This window comes from Mesoplodon mirus, assembly GCF_964341445.2.
Source record: "Mesoplodon mirus genome assembly, chromosome: 10".
Taxonomy (NCBI): domain Eukaryota; kingdom Metazoa; phylum Chordata; class Mammalia; order Artiodactyla; family Ziphiidae; genus Mesoplodon; species Mesoplodon mirus.
In genome coordinates this window covers 9,596,732-9,623,598 of record NC_138986.1, presented here as the reverse complement: position 1 = coordinate 9,623,598, position 26,867 = coordinate 9,596,732, and the positions used below count along the sequence as shown (strand labels likewise).

At 42.4% G+C, this 26,867-nt stretch overlaps 1 protein-coding gene across 1 annotated transcript in view; it reads left to right on the top strand.

Moving 5' to 3' along the window:
• Window positions 1-6,346: 6,346 nt before the first annotated feature.
• Window positions 6,347-26,867, top strand: part of SNX9 (sorting nexin 9) — an 88,688-nt gene continuing 68,167 nt past the window's right edge. Inside the window, 3 exon segments of the mRNA XM_082634047.1 lie at window positions 6,347-6,454; window positions 6,457-6,617; window positions 6,619-6,645. Coding sequence (XP_082490173.1) covers window positions 6,394-6,454; window positions 6,457-6,617; window positions 6,619-6,645 — 249 coding nt within the window. The 5' untranslated portion in view covers window positions 6,347-6,393.

Below are 26,867 nucleotides of genomic sequence, written 5' to 3'. Positions count from 1 at the left end.
AGCAGGCAACCAAAACTGTCAGCAAAGAGATGCTTCAACTCCATTTCTATATCTCACTCTAAGACCTCCACGCTCTTTCTCAGCATGAAGCAGTTACAGAAGATGGACCTTCATCCCTAATCCCAGAGAAATGGAATGATAGCTGATGGGGGGATTTGTAAGCAGCTCTTTGCAGGAAACCGCTCTCAGAAGGAAACCCCTTTTCTTGTCACTTCAGCAAAGCTACATTGTAACTAGCCTCAAACAAGGCGCCCCCTGCTCTGGTCATCTCTGGCCCAAGCACACTTTTCAAATCTTATGATCACATAATACCTTGCCTAACCTGTTGGTTCTTTCCGTAGATCAAAGAAGTAGAAATGAAGAATAAGTAATTAACAGATGACCAGATCTCTTCCCTAGCTTCCCCTTCAGTAATATCACCAACAGACTGTGTGAACAAAATAACATCTAAAGAAACATCATGAGGAGTGGACAGGCCCTCAGGCAGTGGGAGATGGCTAGGGGTTTAATCCCCCCTCTCACTGATTAACTGAGATTACTTCCCCTTTCCCATTTAAAAACTTTCATGGCTCAGCAGAATCTTCGGAGTTGGTTTTTGGGGGACATGAGTCTGCCTTCTCCTCAGATTGTTGGCTTTCTGATTAAAAGCAACTTTCCTTTCTACCAACATTTGTCCCTCAGGTATTGATTTTTGAGTGGCGAGCAGCTGGACCTGAGTTCGGTTACAAGGATATATAGGAGTTTTTGCTGGGAAAAAAATGTAGTCAAACATCAAAAGATTACTGGAAAAAAAATCACTGCTGATCACAAATAACAGGTGTTAATGATTAACATCTGTTCATCAAGTTAATGATTTTAGTGCTTTATGTATGGGAAGATGCAAGAGTCTGGATTGAAATTACTCCTTAGATATGTGTCTTATCTAGGGCCAGTATCCAGGGCATAGAATGCTTCCTGTTGTTCTCCATCCTGAGTTCCCACAGGGCGCACCGTGGAGGGGTGAGGGCAGCTGCAGTGGCTGAAGGCTTGATGGCCGTAACATTCCTTGTTTACTGGAATGTCAGGCAACATTCCCTTTCCACATGACCTAGCACTTAATTGGGCTCTGAGTTATTGGAACATAAGGACCATCTAATTATGATGTAAGAAGGAAACAAGAAGAATTATAACTAATATTTCTTGAGAGCTTATTCTGCTAAGTCCTATGAGCTCATTAGCTAGTTTAACCCACACAACAAAGCCATGCGGTAGGTACTACTATTACCCCCATTTTATAGTTCAGGAAACTGAGGTTGAGAGAAGTTAAGTCATGTACCTAAGGTCACATGGTATATAAGTAACAGAATCCAGATCTGTTGACACCAAAGTCTGGGGTCTTACTAAGGAAATAAGAGAGAAGGGAAGTGGGATGGGGACTGTACTTGTGGTTTGCTGAATCATCATAGTTGTATCTTAGAAACTTCACGTTCTGGAAAGATGAATTTTAAAAACGATCCTTTCAGTGTGAAAAGCAATGAGTTTGGGGCTAGAGAGTTTCTGAGCTTCAACAAGGAAATTAATATTATCTTCTGCAGTTAAAACAAACTTCCTAAGTGTATAGTGATAACATACAACCGTTACTGAACAAACCCATCGCCACCAGCTGTGTCACTAGCTCAGGCTTCCTAGGAATACTTATCACTCCCTTTTCCTGGGCATAATAAAAAGAGTGCAAAGCCCAAACAGAGCGGCTCTGTTGCTCTGGCTACAGCTCTTTTTTCTTTTGATAGTGCAATCTAGTTATAACTGAAAGCGTCCGCAGATGCAAATCAAATTTCTTAACAAATCAATTGTGTTCTCATCCATAGGAGTAAAGGAAATAACTGAACTTGGCCTGTGCCAAGCTCAACGCCAGGGTTCTGGGATCTGAGGGCCAGGATGTAAGGCACCACCTCTGAGGAAGTCTGTCTAGGGAGGAGGAAGGGAGAGAAGAGGTATGAATGGGTGATCAAGGTAAGCAAAAGAGGAAACCACCTACTTCCCAACTTGGCCCAGGGCTCTTCATGATGATCCTGAGTGAAGTCAACTTTCTAGTTTGGGAGAAGCCCCTGTTCCACTGGGTGGCTGGGCTCCATGAGATGAGAAGAAAGGATGCCACACCTCCTCTGTCCTTCTAGTGTGGGTGGGTGGCTCCTACCACAGCTCAGGACAGGAGTCCTTGTCCTGTTTTTAGCAGTGACTGTCTTGACTGTCACAAAACGCCCTTCAAACCTCTTACCTAAAATATTTTTAATTTGAAAATGACATGTTTTGGAGACCTGTGATAAGAGAATTGGGCTCTTGTCTCTGCTCTGGCTTAATCTGTGGCCATGGGTAAGTCATTTAACCACCCTGGTCTCATTTTTACACCCATAAGTGAGAGGATTGCCATTTTATCATTTCATGTACGTGGTAATTACATCCAAGACAAATGCCAAGCAATAACTAGAAAGTACACAGGAGATGTGCACTTCAATGATGTCACACTAAAGAGTATCTAAAGAATATTATCTTGAATACAATTTAATCTTTATTTATTGCATTTTAGATAATGAATTGGGTACTCCATCTCCAGTAAATACTACTTAATTTAACATTTTCGTTTTCAGTTATAGCAATCAAAATCAACATTACCTCATAAAACATTGTCGTAGAGGATTAACACTTCTGAAGAGTATTTTTTCTTTTTCTTTTTTTTAAAATGAATTTATTTATTTTTATTTTTGGCTATGTTGGGTCTTCATTGCTGCGCACGGGCTTTCTCTAGTTGTGGCGAGTGGGGGCTACTCTTCGTTGTGGTGCGCGGGCTTCTCATTGCAGTGGCTTCTCGTTGCAGAACATGGGCTCTAGGCGCACAGGCTTCAGTAGTTGTAGCGCAGGGGCTCAGTAGTTGCGGCATGCGGGCTCTAGAGCGCAGGCTCAGTAGTTGTGGCACACAGGCTTAGCTGCTCTGTGGGCATGTGTGATCTTGCTGGACCAGGGCTCGAACCCGTGGCCCCTGCATTGGCAGGTGGATTCTTAACCACTGTGCCACCAGGGAAGCCCTATTTTTTCAAAAAACACGATATCGAGTAATAAAACTTTCAGAAAACTTGTATTGTGTAATGTTTCACATTAACTTAGGTAATGATAGAGACAGTGGTTTTCAAACATGTTTCGCAGAATTCTATGAGTTGCTTGAAAGTAAACGTAGGCAAATGGTATACTGCTTAATTTGTGATTCGCATCCCCTCTCATCCATTCATTTATTCGTTCATTTCACAAAGTATTAGTGGGGGCTTACTCTGAGCTTGCTGTGATGCTAGAGGCAGGTGCAAGACAGGGGCACCGGGCCTCCTCTCCTTAACTTACAGTCTGATGGGGGAGGCGGGCAAATGGTCGCTCTAACGAATTACAGACTGAGATGTTTCCAAAGGCAAGGAAACCAGTACCGTGAAAACTTATATCAGAAAACTTATATCAACAGAACTTAACTTAGACTTGGGACAGGGAAGATGTCCCTGACGAATTTTAACTGCTGTGACAGTTCTGGGGAGCTCTGAAGGATGAGTGGAAGGTTAGCAAGGCGTGTGGGTGTGGTGGAGGGGTTGTGGATGGTGGATGGGTGGCAGGTATTTCAGACAAAGAAACAACATCAGCAACATAATTTGAGAGTCCCAGTGCAAAATGAAAATGTGAAGCCCCTTGTTCAAAACTATTAAGAATTTAAAGATGGCACAGGCGGAGCATTAAAGCAAGGACGGGGCCCTGCGAGACGGCACAGGTCACACGCCCCAAAGCCAGTCCTGGTCCTCTCCGTGGAAGGGAGTGGGAAGATCAGGAGTCAGGAGGAAGTGAGAGGCCAGTGCGTCAGAGCAGAGCCCCAGGAGGGTTGTAGAAGATGGAGCTGGAGATCAGGTTCACTTGAGGATTACGTCAGGGACTACACCTCAGTAACACAGGTAGTGATCGCACCTTTATTTAAATACTTATATTAATTTGCACTGGTCATTCTGAGTTTGATGTCAACCTGGTTACTTCTAAACGTGAAGCCAGGGTTACAGAAATTGTTCAGGTAGGGAAGCCTTGGACTCTGCTCCTGCTTTCTTTCTTTTTCTTTTTGCCATACGACGTGCAGCATGTGGGATCGTAGTTCACATGCAGCATGTGGGATCGTAGTTCACGTGCAGCATGTGGGATCGTAGTTCCCAGCCAGGGATCAAACCCTGGCCCCCTGCATTGGAAGCACGGAGCTTTAACCACTGGACTGCCAGGGATGTCCCTGGTCCTGCTTTCTTGGTGCTGGGTGCCTAGGCTGATTGGTTGTCTAGAACTTGCGTGCAGAAAGGCATAGGTCACAGGAGTGAACCTGACTTTGCACCTTCCTATCAAAATATGCATTGTTTTTTTTTTTTGCATTACGCAGGCCTGTCACTGTTGTAGCCCCTCCCGCTGCGGAACACAGGCTCCGGACGCGCAGGCTCAGCGGCCATGGCTCACGGGCCCAGCCGCTCCGCGGCATGTGGGATCTTCCCGGACTGGGGCACGAACCCGTGTCCCCTGCATCGGCAGGCGGACTCTCAACCACTGCGCCACCAGGGAAGCCCAAAATATGCATTGTTGAACTGCTGCAGGGAGCTGTAGCCAGCTTTCAAATTTAAAAGAATAAGGAAAATTCATTACTTACACTATTACCCAAGTTCACATCTTGGCTTTCCCACATACCACTGTGTACTCTTAGTGAAGATATCTATTTAGTTGTTAAAATATAAACTTGTTTTTTAAGATAAAGTAACACATATACATATTCAAAAATTCTGACATTAGCCTCTGGTGAATCTTTTCAGCAATTTCCTAGGCATATACAATGTATTTTCATATTTTGTACACAAATGGATTGTACTATACCTAATGTTCTTTTTACTTTTATTAATACCTCTTAAAATGTTAGCATTTTTATGGACTTCCTAGTATTTCATTGGTATGGATATACCATATTTACTGAAACAGTCAGAATAACAAACATAGGTTACTTTCTGTTTGGGGTTATTACACAACAACGCTTTACTGAAAGCACCTTTGCTCACTTAGACAAGTGTGCTGGCAGAATAAATTCCTAGAAGTAGAGCTGCTAGTTCCAAGGTTATGGTCATTTCTAATTTTGTTAAGTATTACCAAATCAGCCAAGTTATTTAAGTGAGCCTTGGTTTCTTCATGTCTGTAAATAGTGACCAACAACGACTTTCTCAAAGGTGTCCTATAAGGATCAAGTGAGATTAAGGCATGTTAAAAGCCTACTACATAGCAAGTAGGTTGTCAATGAATGTCAGTCTGCAACTTTACTTTTACTTAGAAAGACAACTATTTATGAATATTAGGATGATTATAGCTGTGGCCCTGAGCTCAGCAAACACAAAAATTCACAGAAAACATTGTAGTATCATATCCATTTTAAACTCCATTGTTGAACATAACCAGTGAAATCTCTGGAAGTCAGAGTATTTTTGAGAGGACACAATTTGACATTAAATACCGCTTTCCTGGCCTGAAGTTGATTTTTGATAGTTGCCTATTTAAAAAATATATATATATATATATTCCTTATGATAAAAATCTTGCTGCTCAATTTAAGTCATTCATTTATTAATAAAGCCCATACATCCAACTCTGAAGAAAAACCTTTTGATAAGAAAATGGAAAATTTTAGACCTCTCGTTTCCATTTCGAGAAACCTGTTGTGTCTCCCCGAAACCTCTGGGGCCCTGAGACGTTTTTAAATTTATCAAGAGCCCAGAAGGAGGTTAATGGGGCGCCTCAGAACGAAATCCCCAAGCGTCCGGGCCCAGGAGCCCCAGCCGGGACCACAGCCCGCGGTCAACTGCAGGCTGGAGGCAGATCCTCCTCGGAGGGCCAGTCGGACCAGGAAGCCATTGCTCCGCTCCGTGCCGGCGGTTTATTGAACACTCACTTCACTCAGCCCAGAGCTCGACCGGCCCCACAGCCATCCCGACGCGGGACAAAGATCCCGTCGGTGACTCGTGCCCGCCGGGGGACGCAGAGCTCTGGTCGCACCCCCGTGCATCTCGCACCGAAACTTCAGTCGCGGTGGACGGCCGGAGGCGGTCGGGACTCGGCTCCCCGGGCAGGCGTTCCCTCAAAGCGTGTCCCCAGTCCCCTTCACCGTCCCCACGGGCGGCCAGGCGGGGAGCGGCCGGGGGCCGTGACCCGGCCCCGGCCGCCACTCGCGGACGCGGCCCGGGGCGCTGGAACAAAGGGCGCCCGGAGGCGCGGCCCGGGGCGGAGGCTCCGGGCGGGGGCGGAAAGTGGGAGAGGAGGCCGGGCCGGCCGAGGGCACCGGGCGCGCTTCCGCCGGCCGCGCCGCGCACGCCACGGTAAATGGGAGGCTCGGCCGGCGGGGGCGGGGGCCGCGCAGCCGGGGAGTTTCAGGAACTGGAGGAGCGGGCGGCGGCTGGAGTCGCCCAGAGCCGAGACTCGGGGCCGAGGCGGAGCCGCCGCCGCCGCCGCGCCGGGGCCCAGCCGTAGCCGTCGCCGCCTTCGCCCTCGTCCGGCCGACTCGGGCCGACAGACGCGGCGCGGGAGAGGAGCCGGCCGTCCCGGGCCAGGGATCCGCCCGCCATGGCCACCAAGGTGAGGGGCGCGCGGCCCAGGCCCGGCCGGCCGCTCGGCCCAGCAGCTGCGCGGGGAGGGTCGGGCGCGGGGGCGCGGGCGGCGGCGCCGCCGGGGAGGCCGAGGGGTCGCGCCGGGGCTCACCCGGCCCCCGCAGGGCTCGGGTTACGCGGAGCGGGCGGGTGGCCGGGGCTCGGGCGCCCGGGGACTCGGCTGGCGGCGCGGGAGGGTCTCGGGGCGGGACCCCGGCCGCTCGCGGCTCCGTCTGCAAAGTTTGCGCCTGAGCGTGGGCCGCGGCCGCCGGGAGAGAGAGGAGAAGTTCCCGCAGCCCCGGCGCTCGCTCCGAGGAGCCGCCTGACCGCCGGGAGCCCCGACTCTTTCCCGAGTGGAGTCCACTCCTCACCTCCCCGCGCGTCCGGCCGCCACGGGAGCAGCGTCTCCTCCTTCCGCAGAGGGTGGGACCCCGGCGCCACGGGCCGCTTTCGGGGGCCCGACCCCCGCCGGGGAGGACTGAGAATTTAAAATCCAGGCCGATGAACGAGGGTTCCCGGGGAGGGAAAACGCCAGTGGAACGCCCCGCTCCTCAACTTCCCTCAGTTTTCCTGTTTTCTTCTTTTGTTTTGCTACCTTTTTGGTTTGAATGTTATTTCCAGCATGAATAAAAAGCAAAGAGGGAAATGACTCTGCTTTCAATTACGTGTTTGCTTAAAAAAAGGTCCAGGCCCGAATTACGTGGTGGAACTTTGACTCGCGCTTGGTAATTGGCCAGGAGTGGTGATTTGCTTATTTTACGGTATTGTCGGTGGAAGCGGTCACCCTTTGCCACCTGAGTCTGCAGGAGCCTCCATCTCCCGCTCCCTGGGCTGGGGCGTTTTCTTTAGTTCTAGATGTCACCTAGTAATGGGAAAGCCACGCTCCCCTCCACGAGCCAGTGATGGGGTTTGAGTTGACTTTTTTATTTGATTGATATTTGCAAATAGTTTAGTAGTGTCCCTTATAAACATCAGCACCCTCTACCATATTTACTTTTGAAACCTCGAAGCTTCTCTTGGGTTGGTGAAAACCTTAGATTGTTGTTATTGGGTTTTTGTTTTTGGTAGAGAGAGAACTTTGAAAACTGATAAATTTCAAATCCCTTTGAAAGATCAGACTGATATTTCAGTCCGTGAAATTTTGTGTTCTGTATCTGCCTAGGTGTAGTGTTTATTTTTTTAAAAATGGAGATTCTTAAGGGAACCTGTTGCCTGCTGTTACTGAAATAATTACCTTCTTGTTAATATATTATTGGCTACGCTCTTCCTTGGTTTTATTAGGTGTGATAGAACTTTGCTACCTTTTTAACATATATCATTTTGTGTTGATCTTTTTCAAAACAAAACTTAAGCCAGGGATTTCTCAGGAAATTTGATTTTGAGGTTTCTTGCCAAACATTCCAGAAATTACCAGTTACACTTCCTATTTTATACTCATCTTGCAACCTTAAAAGCTGTTTGTGGTCGATACCTATTCAGAGGTGGTCAGCGTTTTGGTATTTTGCACCGTGATCTACTGATGCATGTTAGACTGTCCTTTAAGTGGGACCCAGATTAGCAACTAGTGCTGGTATATGTAATGAAAATTTTATCTGATACTTAAACCTGAACTTAGTTTTTCTATAAAATTAGAAAGGAGAATAGTTCTTGTACTAAACTTGAATTGCGTCTGTCCTCACTAAGCACAAGCCTTAAAGCATGTATAAGCACTTCCTACTTTATTGTCTACTCCTCCGAAGGCAAATTCCAGTAATTGAGTCTTGGTTTCTTTCACCTTTGTAATCACTATTCCACACGGGACTCCTTTCCATGTTTACATTGTGACAAACCACTTCTGGTTAAAAAAAAAGGAAGAGCAGAGAAGCACTTACATAGGAACCTTCCTCAGTTCTCTGTTTTTCCTACTTCCTGATGATTCTTACATCAAACCAAAGTCTCATTTTTTAATTGTTCCCAGAGAGTAAATTTGTCCTTATTTTGTTACACACCCACCCCCCACTTCCCATCCCTGCCCTTACCAACATCTGAGTAGTTTGGGGTTTTTTCTTTCCTTTAATTTAATCGGGTAGGTACTTTTTAGTAAGAGAGAATATACATATAGTAAGTAATAACATCTAATTTTCTTTAAAATTGAAGACTCTTATGGCACTCGGGCTCCTGCTACAAGCATTAAGTGATAAGAAATAAATACAATATCTGGATATTTTAGGGAGTGTTGGGTTTCCCTTTGAATTGACCAGAAAATACCTTCAGTTCTCTTCAGATATAATTTTCTTATGTATTGCTCTTACATATTTTCTTGAAGATGCAGTTATCTTTGAACTATCATCCTTTTAAAAAAACTGCACTGGTATATTCACAATAGAAAGAAATTATCTTTTAGAAGAAAAATGAATTAGGTAGTTCTTCACTGCCAAAGAAAGTTAATCAGTAACTGCACATTTTAAAGAAATTATCTGTTCTTTGTTTCTAATCATTACTCAGGAGAATGCTGAATTCGCTTTGAGCCCCAGTCTTGTCTCATTTAGTAAATACAACAAAAGGCTAATATGAGTGTGTAGCCTTGACTTCTAATAGGAACGCCAGGTTATATTTTTACACAGTCATATGGTGCACTTAGGATTTATTTATTTATTTATTTATTTATTTATTTATTAAGTCTTGGGAAAGGAATTCTTTTTTGGGGGGGCTAGATATAGCAAAAGGGACGTGAAGGAACTAGTTAACGAAGTTAATCCATAGCTATATAATTTAGCTGTAATTTCCATGTCACAGTTAACCTTTGGTAACTAATTTAAATCCTCTTGTGCTTATGTAGTCACTTTTAGGAGTAAGCATTAGAACCAGATTCTAGGAGTCCCTGATGCTTTTTTTTTTTTTTAACTTTTCTTTCCATCTCCAATGTCTAAAGTTGTATATTTGTGTTACAGTGCTTGTCTGGTTGAATGAAGTGAGTGTGGAATGTTGAAATTAGCGGTAGGAAAAGAGTGAATTGCTCAGGACTGTTCCATGATATACATTAGCGAGAAGAGTTTAGAAAGCATACTTTGTAGTCTCTCCTGAGCAAAAACCTCTTTTTTGAAGAGGTTTATTGAAGAAAAGAGTAGAAATATCTTTCTAAAGCGTCTTAAAGATTAAGTTGTTTTTGATAGTTTTTTTAACAGTATGGAAAATGGTAACCATTCAGTTTAGCATAACAGTAATATTTTTTTAAAGTGGCTTCATAAATAGAATATCTAGACATTCTGTAGTCACAGAATGTAGTCACAGAAACGTTCTGTGACAGTAGGAACGTCAACCGATTTCTTATTAAAGAAGGACTAAATGAGAAAGCATAAACATTTTGCGAAGTTTTCTACTATACCCTGCTTCTGTATTGACCATCTGAAAATTAGTTTTTTACTCTGACTGCCCACCAAAAACTTCGTAACTTTGCATATGCTGTTCCTCTTTTCTGGAATGCTGTTCTCTGGCCTTTTCCCCTACATACTTTCTTTTACACATTATGTCTCAGCTCGAAGCATTACTTCCTACAGAAAGCTTTCTGATCTCCCCGACCCCTGTTACAGGGTCACATCATACATGCAGACTGCCGTTTTACATGTGTTTCTCTGCCCAGTGGCTGTCTCCTTTAGGGTGCTGTCAGCCCCAGGGGGATGGACTGTGTGTTTGCTCCTCTGTGTATCTTCTGTGACAGGCACAGACCAGGCTCTTGATAAACTGTTACTCCGTGAATGAATGTTGAATTTTCTTGTCCCGATTCCTCCCTCTCCAGTTTGAAAAAGCAAAAAGATTTTCCATTGAGATAGGTGGCTGTTAAAACTATTTAGCTCCACCTGTAAGCTTGTTTCTTTTAATTGTGCATTTTAGTAAAAAATTTTTTAAAGTGTGCATGCACAATGGAAAATAGACATCTACAGCTCAGTTATTGGCAATGTTTTTTAAATAAATCAGTTTTACTAATTATTACATGAGAAATTGGTTATGTTTTAAGGTAATTGGAAAAAACTTCATACTTCTGAGATTTTAAAAAGAGTTATCTTTGGGCTTCCCTGGTGGCGCAGTGGTTGAGAATCTGCCTGCCAATGCAGGGAACACGGGTTCGAGCCCTGGTCTGGGAAGATCCCACATGCCGCGGAGCCACTGGGCCCGTGAGCCACAACTACTGAGCTTGCGCGTCTGGAGCCTATGCTCCGCAACGAGAGGCCACGACAGTGAGAGGCCCGTGCACCGCGATGAAGAGTGGCCCCTGCTTGCCACAACTAGAGAAAGCCTTCGCACAGAAACGAAGACCCAACACAGCCAAAAATAAATAAATTTAAAATAAATAAATAAATAAAATAAAAAGAGTTATCTTTAACCCATGAATTGTTAGAAATGTGTTTAATTTCCCAAAGTGTAAGGTTTTTCTATTTATCTTTTTTTTTTTTTGCGGTACGCGGGCCTCTCACTGCTGTGGTCTCTCCCGCTGCAGAGCACAGGCTCCGGACGCGCAGGCCCAGCGGCCACGGCTCACGGGCCCAGCCGCTCCGCAGCACGCGGGATCCTCCCGGACCGGGGCACGAACCCGCGTCCCCTGCACTGGCAGGCGGACTCCCAACCACTGCGCCACCATGGAAGCCCCTCTATTTATCTTTTTGTTAATGATTTCAAACTTAATTTCATCATGATCAGGGAGTCTGTTTGTTACTAATAACCATACCTGAAAATTCGTTGAGGCTAACTTTGTACCCACTATATAGTCAGTTTTTATAAATGTTCCACCTGTGCATAAAAAGAATATATATATTCCCTAATCAATGTATGTATATTTTCTGTATATGTCCATACAAATTTATTAACTATGCTGTTCCCATCTGTATCCTTACTAATTCTACTTGATCTGTTGTATCTTAATGTCTTTTGGTCTACTTGACAGAGATGTTAAAATGGTGAATTTAAAAAATTTCTCTAAGGTTAGGATTAGTATTATCTTCCAGGTGAATTGAACTTTTTATCATTATGAAATGACCCTCTTTATAGTGCATTTTTTCTTAAAGACAGTTTTGTCAAAAAGTTAACGTGGTTTCACTAGCTTTCTTTTGGTAAATATTTTCCTGGTATATAAAAGCCTGTAACTGAATTTTACCTTTTCGTCTTGTTTGGCAATCTTTGTGGCTAGAGGGTTTTCTTTGCTTTATTTGTGTTTTTTGATGTGTTTGGATTTCTGGCTACCATCTTATAGATTCACTGAGGATTCCCCACCCCCCGCCCCTCAACTTTTTAGAAGGTTTGTTCCTTACAGGCATACCTCGGAGATGTTGTGGGTTGGTTCCAGACTACTGCAGTAAAGCAAATCGCCCGGACTTTTTGCCCCCCAGTGTGTTTGAAAGTGATGTTTACACTATATGGCAGTTTGTTAAGTGTGCAATAATAGCATTATGTCTATAAAACAATGTATATACCTTGATTAAGTAGTACTTTATTGCTAAAAATGTTAAGAGTCACAGTAGTAACACCGAAGTTCGCTGGTCACCATAACGCATATAATAAAAATGAAAAAGTCTGTAGTATTGGGAGAATTACCAAAAGGTGACAGAGACACGAAGTGAGCAGGTGTTGTTGGAAAAATGGTGTGTCAGTGGACTTGCTCTGCTCAGGGTGGCCACAGACCTTCAATTTGAAAACATTGCAGTGTCTGCAAAGTAATGCAGTAATGCAAAGCAAATAAAAGGAGGTATGCCTGTATGTCGCTTTTTTCAACTGGTTGTAAGCGTATATGTTACTATTTGTACGTTAAAGTCCAAAAGTCCTCAATATCATTACCCTCCCCCTGGATTACAGGGACCTTAAGAAGCTCGGCTCCAGTCATCTCTCCCAACACAGTTACTGCCCAGGATTTTCATTCTGTCTTTTCTACCACAAATTAGACATTATTTTTGTTTTTTATACAGTTAATGCTTACTTAGATTTAATCAACTTTTACCATATCTTTGCTTACTATTCCTTTTTACATTTCAGTTCTTTCCGGGATAATTTTTCTTTTGCCTGAAATGAATTCTTTGGAATTTCCATTAAGGAGAGTTTTTTGTTGGTAAATCTCTTATGTGTGAAAATGTGTTTTGCCCTGTGCTTGAAAGATCGTTTTCTAGGTATGGAGTTCTGTTATTTCCCCTGTTTCCTACCATCTTTCAGAGTTACTGCTCCGAAGTCGGCCATCTAATATTGTGCCTGAATAGTCTGATACTTCCTCTGCCTGTTTTTAAGACCCTCCCTGTGTCTTTAGTATTTTACAGTTTCACCTTAGTGTGTTCATGTGTGGATTTTATTTATATAGCCTGGGATTTATGGGCAGCTTGGATCTTAGGTTGGATGTTTCAGTACTTCCGCACCAGTGCAGTTCCGTAAACTTCCTGTGATAATGGAAGTAATCCTACATCTGTGCAGTCCGTGTGGTAGCCACCTGCCACGCATGGCTAAGGAAAACTTGCAGTGTGGTTAGCGTGACTGAGGAACTGTGTTTTTAATTTTAGTTTAAATAGTCACACGTGGCTACTGGCTATCATAGTGGGGAGTGCAGCTGTAGAAAATTCCCAGTGATTGTATTTCATGAATATTGCCTCTTCCCTGTTCTCTCTTTCTGGAACCCTAATTAGCATGAAAAGGTCCAACAGATATCTAACTTCCTAACTTTCAACCTGCCGTGTTTTCTTAGTGCTGCCTTCTAGATAATTTCTTTGACTCCTACCTTCAGTTTACTGTTCTTTCTTTAGTTGGGCCTAATCTGTTCTTTTATCCATTTAATTTTCAATTGTATTCTATTTTTAGAAATTATGTTATTTGGTTTTGTTTCAAATCTGCTTGATCATTCTTTATATTCTCTAATTGCTCATATTTTTAAGCTTCTTTTAAGCATATGAAACATTGTTTGTGTCTGTTAGTTCTAATATCTGAGGTCTAATTCTGCAGTTGTTTCCACTCATTCTCACTCATGGTGCCTTGTTTTCTTGTGCGTTTTGTGATTTTATTTCTGTGAGTTGCTCATTTTCCTTGGAACTTCATCTAAGGGTTTGGCTCCCTAGATTGAGTTATATTCGTCCACAGAGAATGTGTCCTTGCTTATGCCAGTCTCTTGGGGACACTACATCCTTGGGATCACTGTAACTTTAATTCCTGGCTTAATGTTTTTCCAGCCATACTCTATAGCATAAATATGGACCTCAGATCTCAGGGGAAATCTCCCTTATTCCCTTACTCTGGGTCAAAGATGAGGCAGGTTTCCTTGCTGTTCCCTTCTGTACAATGGGTTCTTTTTCCTTATGTGGAGGTCCTTTTGGGGTCCAGCTTCGAGCTTAATACCGGAGTGTTCATCTGTCACCTCCTGCGTCCCCCAGGGCAGCCTGCAGAGCAGGACCCAAACTCAGACGCTCCGGGGCATAGAGGAGACTCCTGGGGTGGAATCCTGTCTCAGAACATTTTCCTCCCAGGGTTTCTGCTCTCATATCCTCTGACCTCTCTAGATCCTTTCCTTTTGTGCTGACTCAGCAGTGTGTGTTAAAAGGTGTTTGTGTGCTTGGGTGTGTCTTTGCTTTTAATATTTTATTCAGCACTTCAGTGTTTCAGGCTGGTGGTGGTTCATGGTATCAGCCTGCCACACGTGCCGGAACAAAATCCAAGTCAGAGCATCTTTATAACAGACTGTAAAGTGAAGGAATGGAATATCTGCACACAAAGTGTTCATCTGTTTTTTGGAGGGAAAAAGGTGGAAAAGCAAAGTTGTTAAGCATTTTAGTTGAAACCAAACCTTAAGCCATCAAAATAACAGGCTGGGCATTTCAGCTTCCAATTGGTATTTTTCTTTGTTCTCCCCCTTTGATTATCAAAAACACACGATAGATTTAGCCCATCTTATTCATTTTTAGGTGCTGTAAATACAGTGCTTGAGGATGTTATTCAGTATGACTCAATTTTTCTAAGCTATTTTTAGTATCTGAAAACTGAGTCATAGAGTAAGTAGTATTACCTGCAGAGTCAGGATTCAGAAGTCACCTGTTTGTGTCACGGGGGACATATAAGTCAAAGGGACATGTGACTTTAGACATTAGTTAACTAGGCGAAAAATGCAGTTTGTTCTGGGAACCGTTCCCCATCATCATTCACTGACTGCTTCATCTGAGTATGAATGAGCTCAGTGCCGGGTCTTCTCCTCCACGTTGGGGTGTCACTCTGGAAGGCCTGTCCTTACCCTGAAGCTCTATTGTTCTAGCGGAGGGTAGGCCTGCTGCAGGGCGCAGGGGCCTCCTGCTGCAGCTTCTGAAGCCAGCAAGGCTTTCCAAGGAGCTGAGTCTTGAAATGTATATTTTTTTCTTTAAGTCATTGAGTGAATTTTAACCCTTATTTGATCACATCAGTCATTTAAAAAATACATACATAGTGCATCTTAACAGTCTGCAAGTCCAGACTTTGTCTTGTAGGATCCCAGATAATCAGTTCAGCAGACAGTTTTAGCGGTTCCTGTGTGCTTCTCTTATGCTGGAAGTAAGGCTAAGATTTGGATCCTTGCCTAAGAGAGTAGACATTCAAAAATTAATGAGCTATTGGGGCTTCCCTGGTGGCGCAGTGGTTGAGAGTCCACCTGCCGATGCAGGGGACACGGGTTCGTGCCCCGGTCCGGGAGGATCCCACATGCCACAGAGCGGCTGGGTCCGTGAGCCATGGCCGCTGAGCCTGCGCGTCCGGAGCCTGTGCTCCGCAACGGGAGAGGCCACAACAGTGAGAGGCCCGCGTACCGCAAACAAACAAACAAACTTAAAAAAAACAAAAAAAACTTATTGTCATTAGCCAGGCCTCTCAAGCAGACTCCTAAATTTATCCATCTTCTGTTAACTTGTTTTGAATTATGCTAAGTTGAAAAAAAGGTTTTAATTAGTGCTTATACATAGTAAGTGGCACTTTAATAGAAAAATGCTAATGCATTCAGTATTACAAATAGAAACTTAAAATTTATTTTTCTTCCCTCAGCACCATATTTTCTTCTTCCAAAGGAGAAAAAGTATGCTTCTTAAACTTTTTAAAAAACCTGAAAACTTACTGAATAACCAGCACTGAACCTGGAGTTCTTGAAAATTGCTCTTTTAAATACATTTATGTTCTACCTGCCTCTCTGCACTCGTTCCCTCAGGAGCTCAGAGGACTCCTTCGTGAGTCAGCGGCAGTTTCATCACTCTTGTACTTTCCCCACCTTCATAAGATTTTAAAGTCTGGAGTTGAATTTAAGATTTTGCAGCCTTTTTGTTAATGTGTCAGACTTACTTTGTCTCGTGATTGCCATTACCAGTAAGTATATTCAATTTCTTATTACCAAAAAACCTAGGAAATCAATAGGCTTTAGACTACTGAGATCTGTAGTTACATCAGATTGATCCATCTTAATCATTTAAAGCCATGATGGTACCAAAAATATGGAGATTGTTTTTTAAAATTCTAATATTTAAAGCTACTTCTGGTTCTAGGCTTTACTACTATATTTATAGTTTTTTAAAACCCATTCCCCTTTTTGATAAGTAAAAACATCCCATGCTTTTCCTGTAGTTTGTATTTAACAAGTGATAAATGGTTGTTCTCTAAAATTTGAGTACTAAATATTTTCCCCAAAACTCCCCTCTTCTCTGACTCGTTAGGAATCTCTGCTATAAAGAAGATGATGGCAATGGTAATAAGCTTCCATCTAAGAGAGAAATTGGACTCTTACTAAAGTGCATAACTATTTTATGAGTGGTCATCATGTTTCCTGAGTTTAGGCATTAATGGTAGAGCTGAGGTACCCCAGCTGCATCACAGTCCCCCACCTGGAGAGCTCGTTAAATCACAATTGCTGTGCAATTTCTGAGTTTCTAGTTCAGGAGGTGGGGCCGGAACATGCATTTCTGCCGGTTTCAAGGTGATGCTGAGGCTGCCGGTCTAGGGACCACACTTTGAGAACCAATGTTGCAGAAGATTGAAAAAGAAAGTAAGAACTCGGGTTCGGTCCTAGGTTCATCTCTGGAATCTGTGGATTATAAAATGGGTGGGCTCTAACACCCTGTGTGCAGTGCATACTTCATTCTTGCTTAAAGTATTCTTATCGAACTGAGTTCAGGTAATGCTGAAAATTTTAAAAGTTGGTATTCTCAAAAACTGTTAAGCTTCTCATCTTGTGGTTTTTAGTGTTGTATTGATTGGTTATTTGCGTTACGTGCAAAATGGCTTAATCTAGTAGAGTCTGATTATTACAGTGGTGAGGTGACTGTGACTCGTTATTACTTTTCCTGTTGCTTTTTGGTGAGCCAGAAAACATGCCATACAATTTTGAATATCATTATAGTTCACAGTAATCAGTCCAGACTTACGTGCTTTGTATCACATGTTCCTAAAGTGGTTGTATAATGAGAACAGTTTTAATTTGCTAGAGGGGATTACTGTGTAAAAGAATCCTGTTTTTTAATTATTTTGTAATTGAGATAATCTATGATATTTGTGTAAATCCAGTTTTTTATCTTACTTGTGTGGTATGCGCCTATACTTAATTTCGATGAATTTAAATTTCACCAGATTAAACTTTCCTGTTTGCCCACTTAGATGCCTCAAAGAAGTAAAATGACACACGTTTTTAAAGCCAGAGAAAACAATGAATATAGTCCCTAACCTAGAAGAACCTACCTTTGAATAATTAAGTTGATCTAGGACTCATGTATGCAGGCAAGGGTGTGCTTTAGAAAATAGCCTGTATTCATGCAACTTGCCTATGCACTATCAATAAGAATTAATGTATGTCTGTATATAAACAGTGCAGAAAAATATTTTGAAATCCTTGTTGGCATTTATACCATTCAGAGTCTTTTTGTTGGTCTATAAATGGCATACACTATTAGTTATGGAAGGAATACATTTGATTTTCACATTCTGTGGTTAACATCAGAATATTATTATACATAAATATCAAGGGTTATTTATGGGAAATGTTAAGTATGCTACCAAAAATCAAAAGCATGTTTTTTCATTCAACAGTCTCTCTCCAGAACTTATAAATACTGTAAGTGAACAGTGCATGCATTTTTCTACTCTGAAAGAATTTGTAGTCTAATGGGGGAAACAGGCACTTGAATCGCTTCAATTCAGAGTTCTCGTTGCTGTGGTAGAAGTACATGCTATGTCCAGTGATGGCACAGAAATCTAGGGCTGGAAATGAGACCCTTTCGTCTGTTTTGCTGCACTTACTGTCATTGGAAACTTAAGAGTAAAACTGAGTTTATGTCAGTAAAGAGGCCACAGTCTGAAAAACTTACGGAAAAATAAAAACTAGTTAATTACTCTGACGTACGTCAGTCATAGTGTAGAAGATCATTTCTCTGCTTGAGATGAGGGAGTAGTGTTACATAAGTGAGGGCACGTTTAGTTTGAGGTCTTTCAAACAGTTCCTTATCATAGTGACTGCCCTTGCAGGACAGAAAGTACATTTCAGAGAAGGCATACATTTCCAGTATGCCTAGTTGTGATATAAAATTTTATCTGGGGCTAGGCACTAAGCCACTTTTGGGAACCAGTGAACAACACGTGCCATGCAGATCATGTTTCTATGACGTGACTCCTTCTAAATCCCTGTGGCCTTGGACACAGCGTCTGCGAATGGTTAAAACGATCTGCTCCTTTTGATTTCCCTGTTAGCAGTTCAGTTAAAGTATTTGGAGTGTTTCATGTGCCTGGCTTGCAACACGTAGAGTTTATTCTAGATTAGAGATTCCCAGCTGGTGAGTTTTCAGGGGATCTTTAAATCTCCATGAGCAAACATTGTTACAGACTGTTTATCTTCCTCACATTTGCAATACTGTTTTTAAAATATATGAAGATTCGTTAGTAATAAAATACAGATACATTTCAAAATGCTAATGACTTCATAGTACCTCTTTGGCATTAAGTATTTCTCAATAAATTGTACTTTTTTATGTTTACTGTTGTTTGTGGGGCGACATATGTATGTATATAATGAATTGATCTTGAGGTTGTTGGCATTCTATGACTGAAGTTAGCTATTACATAAAAGCTATTACATTTCCGTTATTGCTGTTTGATTTGCCTTGAATTTTACATTTGGAAAAGAAATTTTGTCATGTCTTCTATTAGAGATGCAACGAATGAAAAAATTAGTTCTGTGTGATTATTAAATTTATGTATTTCAGTGCAATAGTGGTGGAATAGCAGAGAGATTGGGAGTCTGGGTTCAAATCCCAGTCAAATCCAACTATATCACTTTGGAAAGTTACTTAATGCTTCGTTTTCCTCATATGTAAGATACAAGTAATAATAGGAACTCAGGTGTGAGTTCCATTGCACAATCCAGGTAGGGCAAAAGAACAGAATTTCATTTTTCTGTAACAATTTACAACGAATTATGTCCTTATCCTACTGAGAAAGTCAGCTATAACCTGTAGCTCACCGCCGCCTCCTTGTGCCCAGGGTTAGGTGTAACTTGAAGGTGGGGGTCCTTACATAATGCCTTGGGCGGAGGGTCGTGTCTTGCCCTCCAGCCACCTCTCCTGCAGTCTGCACCCTCAGGTGGGGAGTTCTGTCCCACTCCCTTGCTGTGCCTGAGGGAACTGGAGCCATTTTGCTGTTGTCCTGCTCTAGTGGGACACAAAGCTGCAAAACCCAGACACTTTGCATCCTAATGCAGTACAAGCTCTATCCCCTCCTGTCGATTTGTTGTTTCACTGGGATTCTGGCACCGGGCTGAGGGCTCTCTCCAGGTCTCGCCATTGCTTCTGGCCTCCACTCTGCACTTTTCCCACTGTCTTTTCCCCTAGCTCAGGTCCTCTGGTCCAGGCTTTGAGAGTGGAGGTGGTGGTGGGAGAAACAGAGGCCACGCTGTGTCTCCCCATTGCAGTATTTCTCACCAATGCTTTCTGTCTGGAGCCCAGAGTTCTCTCCATTCTCAGGGCCTTTGGAACTCACAGCCAGGAACCCTTTACAGTGTTCTCTCATGTCATAACCTCTCCTGGGACAGTGGACACAGTGGGCACTGCTGGTTCGGGTTGGGGAGGTGGGAGAAAAGGGGAAAAAAAACCCTAAAGATGAAAAAATAACATTTCAAAAATATTATCTCTACCAGATTATCTCAAGGAGTAAGTAAAAATTTATGTAAAGGGCTTACCAATGTGTCTGACTTTACAACAGGGGATACTAGCTATGGTTGGATAGTGTTATTCGTATTATTATAAAAATAAACTATAAACTGGGATCTGTTAGACCCCAAGATCTAAGGTCTACCTTAACTGTGTTCACGGAGTTGTAACAAATTTCTCTAATTTCAAGTTACTCTTGTGGAGGTGATGAACTTTCTATCTGCTTCTTACTTATCCCTAACTTTGTTAACCTACTTTTCCAAATCTGGGTGTCCGGCAACTTGAGTTTGATTCTTTCTGCCATTGCCTCAGTGTGCCTTGTTTCTTCTGGTAAATTACCTTTCATACATGAAAACAAGATAAAAACAAGGCAGAATGTTAGAGGCGTAGACAAAAGAATGAAATTAAAAAGCACCTTAGCGTTGTAGGAAAGTCTATGTTATAAAACCACTACATGTGTTTAGCAGATCTTTTTACTGAGGTCACAGATAATACCTCTCATTGGATTCTCATGTGGTAGATCATTGTGTTGTTTTGTTACCTTCAGTAAATCGTTGAGCCCCTATCATGGGCCAGAAACTGTTGGACCTTTAGGAATACAGCATTAAAGAAAATAATTTTAAATCCGTGCCCTCAGACAAAAATCCCTGCTCTCATGGGCCTTGCATTCTAGTGGAGGAGATGGCAGTAAACAAGGTCACTAAGGAGAAAAATAAAATAAGGAGAAAAATACAGCTGGGAGAAGAGACCTTGCTAAGGGATGCATGCATGTGTGTGTGCGTGCGCTCGCACGTGCATGTGTGTGCTCATGCACATGTGTGCTCGTGCATGTGTGTGCATGTGTTTGCGCGCGTGCATGTGTGTGTGTGCGCACATGTGCTCGCACACACAGTGTTAGATGGGGTGGCCAAGGAGGCCTCTGAGAAGGTGACCCTCAAGTGCAGACCTGAGGGAAGGTTGGTAAGTTGCATCTCTGAGGATTGCCCTCAGGGAGAGTGTGCCTGGAGGTCAGTGAGGTCACCGAGGCCAGCTGAGCTGTGGGAGTAGCGAGGACCCTCAGGTCCACACTCACTGAGTGTGCCTGATGAGGAGGGCTTTGGCATTTATTCTGAGATGTGAGACCACTGGAGGGTTTCCAGCACACCAAGAGCAACTGACTTTTTTCTTTCCTTTCTCTCTCTCTCCCTTCCTTCCTTCCTTCCTTTCCTTTCTTTTCTTTTCTTTTCTTTTTTTTTTTTTTTTTGAGTTGAGCTTACCTTTATTAAGCCAAAGCTAACTGCAGGGAGTTAATGCTCTATTCACTCTTACATTGGACTGAAGTCTTATTTGATCCCTTCTTGAAACTTAATTGATTTTATCTAATTAAAATCATGCTAGGAAAATCCTGTGCTCCACTTAAGCCAATCAGTGCACAAAAGGATCAGTAGATTATCCTTTTATATATGTATGTGGAATATCCCAATCCAGTCGTTTGAAAATAATTTTTAAATAAAATTTAAAGCGTCTCTAACATACTGAATTTTCAATTCTGTCTTGTCCCCTGGTTATACTGAAAGTAAATACATATACCTGTCAGACCATTTGCCCCTTTGGGCTATAAGGCAGTTGGTTTGGCTTTCACCATCCTATTGACTTGATCAGTGTTCACCCAGAGACTAAGTAAAATAGTTCCAGACTGGCAGATTTTAAGCAGGTATAAAAATATTCATAACCAATTACAGCCAACTTCATTCCTTTTCTAACTGGAATCACTGCTTGCTAAAGCAGTTTCTTATGTAAACTTTGTGAAGCCTCAGCAATTTTGAGAACAGTAGTGTAAGAAAGCAACTGGTACACTGAGAATTGGGTCAGAATGTTCTCAGGGGCTTACAAGAAATGGCATCGTCCTGGCCTAGGATTTCGAGATTCAGTTAATCTTTATTCTTTTCCTGGTTCCGTTAAGTGTTTCTGTTTTTTGTGATTTTTTTTGGTATGAAATACATTAATGAAATTTCATATTATTTGGGCTTAAAAACTGCATGTCTGGGAGGTTTAAAGATAGTATCTGGATAGCTTGGCATAATTCAATATTTTTTATTTTAACTTTTATTTATAAAAATTCCAAACATAGACAAAAGAAGAATAGTACAGTAAACCCCCTGTGTAGCCATCACCGGCCTCAGCAATTACCAGCTCCTGGCCTCTGACCTTCCTTCCCCATTTTCCCCTTCCAGACATACTGTTTCATGATAAACGTTTCAGTATATATCTCCAAAAACAAGATTTTTAAAATATCAGTACATAACAATTCCTGTTATCCTACTTAAAAATTCAGAATAAATCTTTAATATCTTGAAATATCCAGTCTGATGGTATGCAGTGTAAACGTTTTCATAAATTAATAGTTTGCTGTATTTATGTGGCTTGGTGTGCATTAAGGTAAAGACAGTGCCATCTAGTTTAGTTAGATGCTTAGTTGATGATATTTAAAACTGTTAATAATTGGCATCTGTATGAATCTGCAGTGTTGATTTAAGAACAATTTTGCCACAGGTAGTACGACTACAGTTAACGTGCTTAAAGGTTTTAGGGTATGTGTGTGTGTTGCTTGCCTCTTGCCAGCTACACACTTAACCAAAAGCCTCAGCAGACAAGGCCCTTCTGAAGCCTGTCTGTGTAGTGTGGTTGGTGTGGGCAATTGGAGGATGCTTAGAACTAGAGCTGAGAAGAATGGGGTTACGTACGCATTTATCAGAGGTGAGGAGGACATGCCTGGCCTTTAGCCTCCAGGTGGTACCTGTAGTTGGTTAAAAAGTTGATGAAAATGAAGATTGAAAAGGAAATACTAACATCTTATTTTAACTTAAAATATGTAAATATACATTTATTTATCAATCCTTTGATAGGAAGCCAAGGTCTTTTCTTTGAGTATGTACCTAGTTCAGAGTGATCCATCTTGTATACTATAATGCATTGTCTCTGGTTTCCATTTCTTTTCAAGAGTTTAAACAATTTAAAAACAATTTCAAAGTACTGTGAATACAAAATCTTAGATTTAAAAAACTTGTTGCTTCCCATTTGTCTCACCTGTTGTCTCAGCTGCGCCTGCTTTGACAGTAAGCTTTTTAGCAACTTATTTTTTTATCAAGGCTCCTCAAAACATTCAATTTAGTTTTGTTAGAAATCATTACTATTTTTTCACACTCTGGTTTCATTGGCTTATGTAATAATTCGGTTGCTTAGCTACAGCAGTTAAGTACAGCTGCAACAGTTCTGGGATCAGAACTGCCCCTCTATATTAGGGAGTAGCCTGCTCAGTGCAGGAGTTCATTCAGCATGCCAAGTGTTTTATACAGAGCGCAGAGCGTGTCAGTAAACCTGGCAAATGGGTTATGTGGAATACAGGCTGCATGATACTCTCCTATTAATAAGTCAGACTGTTGATATTTGTGGCTGGTTACCTGGGATTGCTTAGGTTAGAGTATGGTTCTCATGGACCCATCTGGCTTTGAGGAGAATTGATGGTGGGTGATGAATTCAGTATTTGTTCCTTACTATTTTAACTAGGTCAGCTGCCTTTAGTAAATCAGTATCCTAGTGCCATATCATGATTTAAACAATTATCAGGAGTACTTTTGTAACATTTTCAGTGAATATGGATGTTAGACAATTATCTAAAAAATAACAAAATGTAGTCCACTGAAGTAATGTACCAGTTTCTATTTTACAAAAGAAAATGGTATCATAACTCTTTAGATTTAGAGGATCTTACAAGAATGGAGAACTTAAAAGTTACAGTTTCTTTGTTAATCTTTCCTTCTACCCTAGAAGTAGGGAAGACTTAATCCTTCTGAACCAGTCTATTCTGCTGGTGGTAATGGGACGTGATCTTTCTCTGCATTTCAATTTAGCCGATGTTCAGTGCTTATTATGATCTGCAACTAAAGTAACTAGGTTTACCATAGAGGATGTAAAAGAAGTAAAGACAAACGGAGCTTCTGTTCTTGAGGCCCTTGTGGTTTTAGTATTTTAAGAAACAAGTGTACGTACTCAATGGGGAAATAAAAGATATTGGTCAAATCATTTACGGCTCAGCATACCCTCTCCCTGGCTTTCTCGGACTTGTGCCTCCCTGCCAGCACCTCCTTCCCTGCCCACAGATGGGTTCCCTGCTGGCTGTGCTTCTGTTCTTCTGGTGCGTCCTCTTTATCACACTGCGTGCTGTGGTAACTCTTGCTGTTTCTCACTAGCCTTTGAGGGCAGTGGCTCTTCCTTGCTTGTTTTCATATCCTCATGGAGTGGTTGGTAGTGGGTATTCAGTAGATGATTTCTTGAGTAAGAGCTGGCAGCCTGCAGGGTGTCCTGGAAAGGACAGTCCCGGTGCAGTCCCAGCTCTGCTATTTTCTGGCTCTGTGACTGTAAGCAAATTAACCATTCCGGGCTATGGTTCCTCATCTGTAATTACGCCAGAGCCTATCTTATCCCTTGCAGGGATATTAAACTTTTTATGACTCGCAGGATAGTCCCAATATGAAGAACTGTCCTCCCCTTGCCCCAGTGCTAACTGCACCGCTGTTGAGAAACACTGGCTTCAGCTAATCAGGCCTAGATCAGTCCCTAGAGCTAGACCTAGGGTTACCTTACCCGACTCACAAGAGGGAGGGGTGAAAACCGGAACAAAATGGGGGCTTTTAGCCCCCCAGCTGGTGAGAGAAGAGAGTTGACTGGCACGAGTTTGGTGTTGCAGAGTGGGAGACAGGGTTATCTCTTTAGGGTGGAGTTAGATTATGGAGGATGGTGAACGCCAGGGACATGGATCTGAACTTGATCCTAGGGAACAGGAAGTCATTGGGACTTTTTGATATGTCATGTGATGCCAGTTTTATCGAGAGAGCCTCTGGCAGCGGGTGAGCAGGATTGACTGGCTGAGAGGAAAGACTGTGGCAGGAAGATCCGTTAAGGGGCGGATCCGACCTGCTCCAGGGTAACTGACATCACAGAAGGCGCAGGGCAGAGTGCTGGGTTAAAACTCCAGCTCTGCCATTTGTCGGGCATATTCTACCTCAAGACAGGTGACTTGATGTATGTAATTGGTATGAGCTGCTGTTTCTCCTGCAAAACTGAGTGATACCACCATTGAAGGTTGCTTTGAAAATTAAGGAAGGACATCTGTGAAGTACCCCCTGCCTCGAAACAGTTAGTCTCACTTCACCTTTCTCATCTGCCTGGTTTTCTCTTTTTGTAGTGTTTTTTCGGTTTCAGGAAGGACCACCTAGAAAGAGAAAAGAGGGTGCTAGCCAAAACCTGGTTGGAGGTACATTTCCTGTGTCACAGAAGGTGTCTGGTTAGGAGGTTTCTGGCTTCTCCATTTTCGCATGTGATGACTCCCTCGTTCCTCATTTTTCCCATCTCTTGGTCGATGCTTAGTCTAAATCTCTTCATTTGACTAAGTATGATTCATTCTTCCGTTTTTTGGTGTGATAAACACTGTCAGCTCTTCAAATTACATTGTATCTCCCTAACTTAATTCTCCTGGGCAGTCTTACTTTACTGTATCTTTAACTTTACACTTGTGATCCGATGAAAACCAGCTGTAGTTCTGTGGTGAGTTATATATTAGCTGTATGAATTTAGAAGAGAAATTGCCCTGAAGAGGAACCACTGATGAAAATAAATCATAGCTAAGAGTATGGCCTTCATCTGAGTGTCAGTTAAAAGCAGACACCCATGTTCCTCCTGTAACCCAGTTGTATGTGTGTTTATGTAGATGACTTTAAGAGGAAACATCATTTTGAGGAGTTTAATTTTAAAGATATGTACATTTCACTTAAGTATAGTAGTGTCCTTTAAATAGATTAATGTAAGATAGTTAATTTAAATTCTTTAAATAGGCCCCAAGGGACTTGCAGGTTATCCTGTCATTTTTCATGTGTGAACGGTGAGACCTAGAACTAGAAAATAAGTATCCAGGGTCTTCTATCTTATCCAATAATACATGGTTAGCATGGAGACTGAGTCATTCAGAAAAGACCGTTCTTAATGAATTATACATTCAGTGTAATCTTTTTGAAACCAGGAAAATGTATCATACTTATAAAAGAAGGACCACGAGGCATACATTCTTCAGGAGTTTTCTAACTTAAAAAATTTTTTTTTATTTTATGCATTTTGATTATTGAACTTTTAGGACAGAGATGGCAAGCAGAAGCTGCTAGGAGGACATTGCTGAGAGGGACTGAGGCCCTGTACAGACTGTGCTGATAGATTAGTCATTTGTACCAAGGGCCCAGGGAGAAGGAGGGAAGCGTACATAATACACTACACGGCTTCTGCCCTGGTTTTAGTAGTGCTTAATTCCTATAACTTTTTCAGTATATTTTATTCATAGGTTATATAAATTATATACTTTTTTTTCTCCTGAATGCTAGTTTATTTACGTAGACACAGCAGAGAAGCCCTGCTAAAAACAAAGCGTTAATTTTTAAAACTTTTTGTAAATGTACCTTTGTATTATTTGACCTCTGATTTGTACTTTTACCCTTGGCTTTGCATAGTGCTTCCTCTGGGCCTTTGCACTTGCTGCTCCTCCCATCGTACCTGGCCTTGCGTCCTCCCGCGGTCCCTGTGCTTCACCAGCTGGCACCCTCATTCATAGGTCTCAGGTCCCATGACGCCTCCTCAAGGTGACCTTCCCCAGCAGCCTCATTTAAAGTAACCTCCACCAGCCCGTTACTCTATCACATCACCTGACTAAGCTCTTTACCAGCACCTGCCACCACCTGCAAGTACCTTGTGTGTTGAGTGGCTGTCTCCTCCTCCTAAAACAAACATTTCTGAGGAAAGGTAGGCGCCTTTAGGCTTTTCACCACTGTGTCCACCTAGGACGGAGCCCAGTGGTAGTAACTGCCTGTTACATATCTGTTAACAAAATGAATGCGTACCTGCCCCCTAGCTTCGGTCTGGTATCCGGCCGTCAGCTTTAGTGACCACAGAGCATCCCAGGAGAGTGCAGACTCTAAACATGGCCTCTGATGGCTTTAAGCAGAAAAACCTAGGATGCTGGAGGGAAATTCTTCCCCAAAGTCATGGTAGAGAT